The sequence below is a fragment of the Mauremys mutica genome, chromosome 21 (genome assembly GCF_020497125.1).
Source record: "Mauremys mutica isolate MM-2020 ecotype Southern chromosome 21, ASM2049712v1, whole genome shotgun sequence".
Classification (NCBI taxonomy): domain Eukaryota; kingdom Metazoa; phylum Chordata; order Testudines; family Geoemydidae; genus Mauremys; species Mauremys mutica.
Window position 1 is genome coordinate 7834395 of NC_059092.1, and position 11420 is coordinate 7845814.

Genomic DNA, 11420 nt, shown 5'->3' on the forward strand with positions numbered 1-11420 from the left:
CCCGAAGCTGGCGGGGCGGGACAGGCTCCCCGCGCCCCGGAGCCAAACCTACACCCCCGCCGCCCGACCACAGCCCAGCCCGCCACCAACAGCGCCTGAGTGCAACCCGAAGCGGAAGCGGAAGTAGCTATAGGCCGGAAGCGGAAGTCGACGGGGGCGGAAGTGGGGAAGCTCTCCCGCCTCTCCCTCCACTGGAAGGCCCAGAGGCGCGCTCGGTCCCGCCTCCCGGAAGGGGAAGCCGGCTCTGGCCCGGCTCCGCCTCCCTCTGGCGGCCATCTTGGACAGTCGCGGCGGTGGAGGGGGGCAGCGGACGGACCCGCATCCCGGCGCTTGCTGTGTCCCGCCCGAAGTTCCTTCTCCCCCCTCCCCGGCGTCTGCGGCCGGACGGAGCTTCCCCGAGGGACCGAGCGGCCGAGGCTCCCGCCTGAGCAGCGAGAGGTAGGCGGGCTCCCGGCCGGGCCGCAGGGGCCTAGGGCGGCTCGCAGGGGAGGGATCGGGGAGCTGCCGGCGCTTGGCGGGAGCGTGGGGCCGGCCGCGGGGACGGAGCCCCTCGCGGGGCGGGGGGGAGGTACCGACACCGGCGAGCTGGGCCCTTCCCCGGCAGAGCCCCCTCCGGGCTAGGGGAGGCCCGTTCTCCCAGGGCCTCTCCCGGGGGGTGTCGGGGCTTTTTCTCGGTGTCCCCGGGGGGTGCGGGGCTGAGCCCCCGCTCCCCGATTCTGCCGGTCCCTGGGAGCGGGCTGTAGGGGAGCAGTCGGTTGTTTCCGCTGGCAGGATTTGGCTGGTGGTGAGGCCTCTCTGGGTAGGGGAAGAGGAGAGGGGTTAAGCCAGCCGTAGCACGGATGCTCCTCACCGGGATGTGTTCATTTACTTTCCCCGGTCATGTAGTGTCATTTCCTCCTGCCTGTTTAATCTTAAGTGGGGGAGCGGTTTATTATCATAGGGAATTTCTTACGGGGATGGGGTGGAAGCTGTTTTTCAAGGAACAGAAATCTCATTTGGTTTCTGGGGGGAAGTTGCAAGAATAAAGACAAAACAAAAATCCACAGTGTGAAAGTCAGTTTTTTTTAGCAAATATGTTGAATAAGATTTTGAATTAAAGTATGAGATGTTAATTTCTTTATCTTTAATTTCTTCCATCCAAAAATTCATTGGCCTCCCCTTAACGCCTATCAAAAATAGGGTGTTACCACTTGTATATTAATAAAATTCATAATTAATATCCATATTAGCTGTCTTCCGACCTGGAGGAAAAATTCTCTGTTTAAAGCTGGGATCTAACTGCTCATGTCATACATGAGGTATAACCCCAAAACAGAAGTTTACTAATTTGACCAGTATTTCTCCCTGGGCTGTACTGTAATTGGCATTCACAGATAAAGAAAGCTTAGTAAAAGCTAACTCTGGTAGCCTGCATCCTTACCAGCAATAACAGTTCTTTTAGGTAGAACAGAAATTTTCACAAGCTTTGTTAACCACCCTTGGAATGCAGCCTAAGAGTGATATATCCTTGAGTACTGATTTGTTCATCCTTAGCATCAGTCAGCTGTAAATTTCTCTGCTCATTATTTTAATGAGATGTTCCCAAAATCGGGGTTTCATGTCCAACCTGTAGTATAACTTTACTCTCCTTTTTAAAAAAGAGACAAACAAACAAAACCCAACATACCCCACAGTTATTTTCTCTGTATTTCTTTTTTTCTTTATCCTAAGGCACATAAAACTGGTCTTTTGGGAGAATACATCCATTTGTACACTAGTCAGATTTCAAGGAACACCATATAATGATATGGTCCTAATAAAATCTGAATGTTGTCTGTGGGATTTTTCTTTACTTCCGTGTCTCCTACAGCATTAAATGAGCATTGTCTCATACCTTTATAAAAGTTGTCAAACTTCCAATAGTAAGGCCAAGTGACTTTCTTGATTTTGTGATTTATTGTATGAAAAAAGTTGAATGGTAGGCTTTTAATTGGTGTATATTCTAGAGATGTTAGTTGAGAAGGGGTGTTGCTTCCCTTCTTCCCAGGAGAGACATGAGACTTCCCTTTGTTACCGACAGCTTTGATTTCAGTAGGAGCTGTGTGTACATCTGAGGGCACATAACTTGATTTGAAAATGCCTTTTCTGTTGATTTAATGGGTCTTAAAGCAGACAACATGATTCTTATTTTAGCATCTTTCACCCAAAAGTCAGTATGCTTCATAATGGGTTTCTCAAAGTTTTTAGAGTCATATAGCACAGATAAAAATTAATTTTGCTTTAAACACATATTGAATCAAGAAATGAATTCAACTCTTGAGGAATTTAGCTGCTAAAAACCCTGCTCCAGATGGCTGGAGGTTCAAATTTACACAAACTGTGTTCAGTAAAAATGTAGGTTTTGTTTTTCCATTTCCAATTTTTAGATAACATTGAATATGGAGAGAAAATAGGTCTATGTTAATTAATATATTGTCACACTAATTAGTTTTTATGAAACTTACTAGGATAACCAATTACAAGTAAATGACTGTCTTTTCTCTCCATTGGGGGGACATTATTTTAAAAATCAAAGTACGTAAAGGTAGGCAAGAGCTTGAGTGCATAAAAAAGTCTTAAAATTCATGTGCACTGTGTCCCTTAGTAGTCTTTCTAGTGGCCCTGCTGTGCGGATCTTCTGCTTAGCATGTCAAGGGTGTCAGCCATCATAATCTGTTCAGTTGGTGCTCTGGCACAAAACCAGATTGATTTTTCAAGGTGCCTTGCATAATGCAGAGCCATTCATGTCGTGTATTTTTGTTTGTCTTAACAGTAACTGCTACTCTCGGGTAATAGTCTTCTCTGGTTGATTTTAATGTTTAGAGAAACCTCTGAGCCATGAATGCATTATCTCTGGAAATTGGCTGGCTAACAGGATGTTCTAAATTTGCCATGTGCACATACAGTGTGGCGGTGATGATATTTAAGAATCCACCAGATGTACAGGTTTGAGTGGAACTTCTTTTAAAAAGCTTTTAGGTCTGAAAAGTGGGAAATCACTGGAGAACTAGCTATTCAGAAAGGAAGGTGCTTTGAAGTCGGCTGAGTGTTTTCCTATTTGGAAGATGCAAGGAGGACATGACGGACTGTGAGGCAGGTTGACTGGCAGCTGGAAATGAGGAGGGTTTGGGGAGGGAGGTGTTATGCAAAGGGGAAACTGGGAAGAAAATGTATTGTACTTTTGGCAAGTTATTTTTTTTATCTATATCTGTCTTGTTTTTGAGTTAGGTACTTTTTGTATTCTATATTTGTGTGGTGCCTAACACTTTTGGTGCTACCAGAATATAAATAAAAAATAAAATTAGTTTGTGCAAAGTAGTCCTTGGCTCAGAATTCAAAAACATTAAGAGGAGTGTTTTTCCTCCTCTTTGAAAAAATAAACATACAAAGCAAATTATTTCTCGGTACTGGAAACAATCAAATAAAATCAGGGTCAGACTTGATGTTCAGGTGTATTTGTTGTAACATAGTACTCTGGAATTTCTGATACCTTGTTCAAACCAGCCTTTGTAACCATTAATCTGTTTAAACAGAACTAACTGCATTGAGTCCTTGGGATCAGAAAGTATAGCACTAGTCGACAGGAATTGAGTTTGCTGCCTGCAGTCTGTCTTGTTGGTGGGTCAGCAAGAACAAGTTGTGACCACCGTTTATTTGAGGGGGGTTGCTTTCATCAACCATGTTATCGGTAAGATTATATTGAGGTCATGTCTATTTATAATTTTTTTTTTAAAAACTAGATGAGCAACAACAGTAATAAGAGAGCACCAACAACAGCAACGCAGAGACTTAAGCAGGACTACCTTCGAATTAAAAAAGATCCAGTGCCTTATATCTGTGCTGAACCCCTCCCATCTAATATCCTTGAATGGTAAGAATCTGAATGAATTGTTCTTACGATCATAGAGACCCAGACCGTCTGGGTTGTCGAGTCTGAGCTTCATATACACCTTCATTTTTGTATTGGAATCTTTTTTTGGTGTGAGGGGTAGTAAAAGGAGACGGATATGAAGCTGTTGAGCTGAGATAACACAAATTATAAATGGGTTTCCCTTTGGAAATTTGATGTACATAAGGTGTTGGGTTTCCCACCTCTAATACAAAATTCCTTTGTTCCTTTAGGCACTATGTTGTACGAGGACCTGAAATGACTCCATATGAAGGTAAACATTAGCTTGTTGTAAAAACATGCACATGCTGTATATTGCTATCGATATTTGATGAGTAGTAGTTCATAATTGTATGAATGAGTCTTTCTTATGTAACAGAAGTGGTTTTCAATGTATGAGCACAACGATTTACTTCAATCATAAAACTAATACTTGCCTTTGACTTGTGTAATAGCCTCTTGAAATGAGATAGTATTAGCATTGTCCTCTAACGGTTCCCTGTAGCACCAAGTAATTCTAGCAAATCCCTTAGTGTTCCTCAAAGTCTTAGCACAGTTCTCTCTGATCTTTTTTTATGTGGCACCCTTAGTTCTTTGTTTAAAGAAGTCTGATTTTTAGCGATTGCCACAGATCGTCTGGAAAACGGAGGGAGCCCGGTTGGTTGGTAGCCAAGACGAACAGTGTTAAAAATAGCCAGTTTTGTCAGATTTTACTTTAAAAAACAAACTGAAAGTGCTAATAAAACTTATTTATGGCTTATCACATACTCTGCTCTTATTAGAGTTGAGGCATGCACCCTTTTTCGTAAATGTCATCCCTGGAGAGGCTGAGTATCATATCTAATTAATTTGCCTAAATATAATAATTCACTGTATATTCCAGCCTCACCCAAATGATCTGCTTCTGAAATTGGATTTTTCGGTGGACTTAAAATGTCCAGCATGATGATAGTGGGCAAGACCCTGCCATTTGTGCAGATGTATGTTTAAATACATTTAGGGAGAACTCTGTGTAGATGAAATAAGGACTTGACAATTGGAAAACATTGCTTGCCTTGTGCAGATGACAGAATAATAGTACCTCCAAAATATGTCTTTCCCAAAGGTACTGACCATCATTTGTATCAGTGAAGGGCCTAAGTTGATTCGTTTTTAAATGTTTGGAGTGTGTATATAGTAAATGTACCTTTAAATCTTATTTGCTGCAACATTGTAAGTATTTGAGGAAAGCATTTCCTTAGTGCAGAACAAATCTTTCCTTTTTTATATACAATACAGGTGGCTATTATCATGGGAAACTAATTTTCCCCAGAGAATTTCCTTTTAAACCTCCTAGTATTTATATGATAACTCCTAATGGAAGATTTAAATGCAATACAAGGTAAGGATTTTCTTCTAATACTTGAATTAACATCTGTTTTGAAACTTGTATCACATGTAGTATTATTTTTCCCTTTTTACTAATGGCAAGGAATAAAGTGCACTGCTTGTTTTGCTTTTTGAAGGTTGTGTCTTTCAATCACTGATTTCCACCCGGATACATGGAATCCAGCTTGGTCAGTCTCAACAATCTTGACAGGCCTCCTTAGTTTTATGGTGGAAAAGGGCCCCACATTGGGCAGCATAGAAACCTCAGAATTCACAGTAAGCTTCTAATAATATATCTTTTATTTAGTTTAAGTTGTTGTTGTTGTTGTTGAGGTCAGGGTATGTTGAGCACATCACAGTGGTTAGGCACGAGACTGGAATCCAGCAGTCGTGGATTCTAAACCTGGCCCCTCCTTTGAATTTAGTCGTAGGGCAGATGAGAAAATGAGGGTGTTTAAAGGAGCACAGAGTCAAGAGTTTGGATCACAGGTGGGAAATGTAACTTGAGTGCCACAGCTTCTGACTACAAAGCTAATTTTTTACGTTGAAATATTTGTTTTATTAATAGTTTAGTTGGAATTCAGCATTGGGCTAAATAGGTCGGTCTTTCAAATCCAAGGGAGGGATTTTGTAACCTTTTCTTCTCGCCCTTCTGGACAAGACCTTTTGCCTGTTTTGAAGTGAAGGTTCTCCATAAAATGTAGCTACTTTATTGGACACTTTCTCCCCGCTGTCCCCCCCCCCCCCCTCCAATTACCATTGGGCAGACACAGAATGGAAAAGCATTCAAATAAAATGCAGCTAAGAACTTCTGAAGAGTGGGGTTTATAGAAAGTCATTACCAATGAGTCTGTATTCACAAATGTGAAGTTGCTACAAATATTATAAAGTAGTAGGTTAGCGCCTTTTTAGCGTTCTTCTTATGTGAAATATCCTCCAGATGCTTTAATGCTTAATGTATATTTTAAAATTTAATTTTCAAGCTGATGTTCCTTTTTTCTTTCCTTGATAGAAAAGACAGCTTGCTGCACAAAGCTTAGCATTTAATTTAAAAGATAAAGTCTTCTGTGAGCTGTTCCCTGAAGTGGTGGAGGTAAGAAAGTTCATTTGATTATTTCTGGCTTTCACGTTTTATCACTGTAAATATGCAGATTATGCAAATTAATTCGCCAAGATTTTCAAGAGACTAGTCACTTTTAGGTTCCTCAATTTTGGGTGTCCAATTTGAGACCCATCTAAAAGCAGCCTGATTTTTCAGTGTATAAAAATTAGAAACATGATTCTCTAGGTAGAAAAATCTGTATTTAAATACCCAGATCTGTTGCTTGGAGAATCAAAAGTTGTACATTTGGGGACAGATGCCACCGGTCCAATATAGATGTGCTAGAGAAGGGAGAGAATCTACAGAAAGCACTTCCTCCCACTGGACTCATACAGGGGAGACAGCCATAATTTGGATGCAAGCCTGGAGAAGAACAAAGCGAGCCTGGCTAATGCTGTTAGCAGTATTCACAGGCACAAAGGGAATTTCTGGGCCGAGTAATCAGTCATTAGGTCCAGACCTCCCATCAGGACTTTTGAAACACAGTGCATCAAATCGATCTAGATTTCAGAGTTTGGTTACCTACATTCTCCATTACACGTCTGTATACATTCCATAGTGTAGTTTGTAGCCTTTTTTTTTTTTTTTTCCCTTGGGGCCTTCTGAGCTCTGGGGTCTCATCTCCACTTCCTCCTCCCCTCATAATTAGTCTTGGACTGGAGCATTGGAGTCTGCTTTCCCTATAATCAGCTAGCAGAGTTACCAGAGAACATGAGATCCTCCGTCCTTCACAGTGCTCTCTTCCCAATAGCCCCAAAATGATTAAGATGTGCAGTTTGATACCCTATAGTGGTAATGATATTGTTGTCAGAACCTGAGTTATCTATATATTTAACTTATAAGAGATTTACTTGGGGCCTAAACATTAGACAATGCTCTGAGGATTCCTGTTTCTTCCATTTCAGTTCTTTGGGAATTATTGGGTTATTCGTAACTCTTAAAGTACTTGAATTACATTTTCCCACTCAAGGATCTTCATAGTGTCAACTAGAGGCAGTCTTAAAAGACATTTTCTGAATAAAATGTGTCCCAATTCTCAGGAAAAAATTCAAATTTTAAACCAGGTATAGAAAATGTACAAGTGAACATTTAAAAACGAAACATAGTTTGGCTAAATGACGACCTCGAGAAGGTGTCGTAGTTACTGTCTGCAAATATTTGAAGGTGTAAACCTCCAAAGAATGTGAAGAATTGTTTTAGGTCTTTTCAAATGGATATAAATAAATAATGGGGTTATATTAAGAGAGAAGCATTTAGGGTGAATATTATGGAAAGGTTGCTAATAGTGAAGTTCATTACTCTGTGAAATAGTTACCTCGAGAAATTGTGCAATCCCCATTTTTTAGGACACTTAGAGTGATACAGAGCATTGGAAAGTATAGTATATGGAACAACAATCCAGGACTAGATGGGACCTATAGACTATGACCTTCCATCTCTTAACTTTTATAACTTCATTATGGATAAAAAATGAGCAAGAAGCTGTCTCTGTGGAGCTGCACCTGGATATACATGAAGAAGGAATATCTTCTGCATCAGTCTCGCTTCTTTGCATGGATAGACTTTTTGATAAGACACAAGGTGACTTGCCAGACAGCTTAATCCACTTCACTTCCAATGATTGCTTTCATTTTTTTCCTCCAGGAGATCAAACAAAAACAGAAAGCACAAGAAGAGCTCAATAACAGACCTCCACCCCTCCCGTTACCAGATGTTGTCCCAGATGGGGAAGCACACCATGGTCAAAATGGGATACAGCTCCTTAATGGGCACGTACCGCTGGCAGCTGCCAATCATCCGGGTCTTCAGCAGGCCAATCGTAACCATGGACTCTTAGGAGGAGCATTGGCGAACTTGTTTGTTATAGTTGGTTTTGCAGCCTTTGCCTACACAGTCAAGTATGTACTGAGAAGCATAGCGCAAGAATGAGGAACGTAACAGAAGTCCAAGACCAAATTAGTGGTAGTTGCAGAATGAGTGGGACTCTGGGCATCAGACTTTGACACTGGGATAAATATTTGTGCTACCATGACGCAGGTAATATATTGGTTGGCTCATGGGTTTAGTTTGGAAAATGAAGCAGGTGTGATTTGTTAGGGAAGAAAAAGGTGTTCTGCTCACAGTTCCTTTGTCCTCACTACAGTTTTAAGTGATTCACTAGCAAGTCAAAGCATTATTGATGTGAAACTGGCATTTTGAATGCTTTGATTTTTATAGCACTTACCCCTTGTTTTCTGAAATTAAAAATCTTTTAAGTAAATGAGGCTTTTTACCAGATTGAACAATTTTTAAAGTATGACACTTGAAGATGCATATCATATGTTCAGCATACATTTTCAGCTGAGAATTTCATTTGCGAAGAGTCAATTGTACAAGTTTGGAATGAGTAAAATGCAAGTTTCCTCACTGACTTTACTTCTGAAAGACCTGGTTAATGTGAATGTTGGTGTTACAGAAAGCGGCTAGTTCACTTTGTAGTAGAGAATGAATGTCATTGCATATGTAGTCAATAACAATGATTAGATGAGTTGGAAAGTAACACAATGTGTGTTGGTTAAATATGTTTTGTCTAAATTGTTACAGTAACATTTAAGAAGGTTTAGTTTGGCTACAAGAACTGCAGTTGCCAGCCTTCGAAAACCATTTACACGCAAAAAGCATTTAAAATGAGTTTAGTGGCGGTGCTCATAAGCAAATTTTTTTTAAACTTTTTGGTTTTGTTTATTTAATTACAATTTTCCATTTTGGAAATTAGTGTGATTTCAAAGTGAAACAACTTGTGCTCAGAAAGAAAACATGTTTGCCACTGTTCTGTTTAAAATATCTGCAAGGAACAATGAAGAATTGTAGTCTATATTTCAGATGAAATATCCTTAGATTCTGGGTTTTTCGGTGAGTAAAATGGCATTGCCCCTTCAGGGCCTAATGAGGAAAGAAAAAGGAGACTGAATACTGAGCCATCTTTTCAGAAGACTAGTGGATTCCTCTAAAGTGCTCTAATTACAGTAAACTTAAGCCATTTATTTGCAATCAGTTCCATTTAAATTACTTGACCCTGTTTTCAAACTCCATTACAAAAAGAGCTTATTCTAAGACTTCTTATTTTGCTTGACTTATGGAAGCCCTCTGCTTCTATTAAATTAAATTCTTAGGCATGGTTCCATGCATATGACCACTGAATGAGGATTGCATTCCAGTGGGCAGTGCCAAGGTTATGATAGCATGGATATGCACTAAAACTGTTAGCGTAGTTTGCAGTCAGAAATGCTACTTTTACAGCTCATACCTTTTTAAAAATTGTAATTAAGAGAAAATCCTTATGACTTTATTCAAATGCTTTGACTTATCATAAAGGCAGTCTTACTGTGCCTTTCATAATTGGCGATGACTTTGTCACCCAGCAAATGAAATATTATTCCCTGTTATGATCTAACAAAGACTGTAAAAGAAGTTGGCAGAATGGAAAGCTCTGCACCTAACCGCGTATTGTGTTAAATGTTCTGAAGAGCCCAATAAATGTTACCTCATGTATTTAAGAATGTGTTTTATTTGGGCTGTTTTGTTTTGTTTTCCTTTGGCAGGTTTTTGATGTTTGATTTTTCTGCTTCTGTTTGGTATTTTGAAATTACTGGATTACCAAAAAAAAAAGTGTTAAACCCATGAGCCATGTAGCTTAGATAATCAGAAAATATGTGCTGTGACCAATTCTCTGAAATAGGTTTGGATTAGCAGAACTAACAGAGTAGCTCCAGACTAAAGACATCTTAAAACAGACCTTATTTGGGGGTGGGAGGGGAGCGTGTGCTGGGCTTGATTTAAAGGGTATTTATAAACTGTTTAAAAATTGGTTTTGTTTTTGATCAAATTTTATTTATAATTGCTCTTTAATTTGCCTCTTGTTTGTGCTTAATCTGTTCTTGTAAAGAGAGAGCCCCGGTTGTATCTTTTGTTTCTAGAAACTGTTCAGTCTCCTGCAATTATGGGTTTTAAAGACTGGTTTGCAAAGCATACAGATCTGTAGCAAAGGTTGAGCTGCCTCTTATATCATCATAACGCTGAAATGAGTTTCAGGCTTCTCATTATGCCTTCTTTTGCTACCATTGTCATTTCCTATGGGCAGATGTTTATGCAGACTGCTACCCAGCATTGTGTGTCTTTCTCTCATGAAGGCTCTTTGGGCCACAGGCATGAAGATGAAGGCAAGGAGACCTTGGCTGTGGTACATTCATGCCCTGTGTGAATGTATGTACTGGAGGGGAAAGGATTAATAACCTCAGAAGGACATTGTTCAACAATCCACCACTTGTATTGCATGGCAGTAAGTTGGCCTTGCAGTTAGCCCTGGGTATCTGAAGGTGAAGTCCCTTTTTATTAAAGTGCCTCAATTGGGAATGCAAAATTGATACTATTATAGAATCCTGAATATGCTGCATTTTTTTGGAAAGATTAATTGTTGATTATTTTTTTTTATAAAGTGGAGCTCATCTTCAGTTAGTGATTTTTCTTTAACACCCTGAAGAAGGATGAAAAGACTTGGCAGTGCTTTGAAAAGCTAGCAGACTTGCTGCACCCCCCCCCAACATTTTGGTACATGTCCTTGCTCCTTGCCTTTGGTAGCAAAATATGTATCCCTTCCTATGTAGGTTTTAGTGAATGTAAATAGTATTTACTATGGTATGCAGTATCCGAACTTTGATTTTGTTACCAAAGTCAGTAGATGGAATTAATCATTCTTTGCCATGCAAAAATGTTGATATCATGCCCTGAGGCAGTGTTATCTTAATGACATAATAAAACTGAAAGTTGTCCTTTTGTGCGTCATACTGGAACAAATGGTGTCTTGACCCTTCTCTTCTATGCTGCATTTCCTTAGCTCTGTAAGATTGCAGTACACAGTTGGTGGAAAAGATTTGCGCCTCTCTTGGATCATGAGACATCTCAACTATAGCCTTCTTAAATTTTTCAGAATTAGTTTTTGGACTTGTGTGTAGTTAAAATTTTTCGCCAATCTTCAGTTCAAGGAAGTCACATCACCACCTATTC

General features: G+C 40.0%; 1 protein-coding gene across 2 annotated transcripts; it reads left to right on the forward strand.

Moving 5' to 3' along the window:
• The first annotated feature begins 214 nt into the window (after nucleotides 1-214).
• UBE2J2 (ubiquitin conjugating enzyme E2 J2) lies at nucleotides 215-11185 on the forward strand. 2 transcript variants are annotated; one of them, XM_044996451.1, is made up of 7 exons: nucleotides 215-438; nucleotides 3759-3889; nucleotides 4141-4181; nucleotides 5186-5288; nucleotides 5413-5551; nucleotides 6288-6368; nucleotides 8022-11185. In XM_044996451.1, exons 2-7 carry the CDS (start codon nucleotides 3759-3761, stop codon nucleotides 8304-8306), a joined length of 780 nt encoding a protein of 259 aa, XP_044852386.1. In that variant the 5' UTR covers nucleotides 215-438; the 3' UTR covers nucleotides 8307-11185. The 2 variants fall into 2 exon arrangements, with proteins under 2 accessions (XP_044852386.1, XP_044852384.1); XM_044996449.1 differs by lacking the exon at nucleotides 215-438 and adding an exon at nucleotides 1958-3111.
• The last annotated feature ends 235 nt before the right edge of the window (nucleotides 11186-11420 follow it).

Bases quoted from the DNA above. Each gene is read 5' to 3' on its own strand.
- UBE2J2 (XM_044996449.1), top strand. The intron at 4,182-5,185 runs GTAAACATTAGC...TATACAATACAG, and splicing joins TGAAATGACTCCATATGAAG to GTGGCTATTATCATGGGAAA. The intron at 5,289-5,412 runs GTAAGGATTTTC...TGCTTTTTGAAG, and splicing joins AGATTTAAATGCAATACAAG to GTTGTGTCTTTCAATCACTG.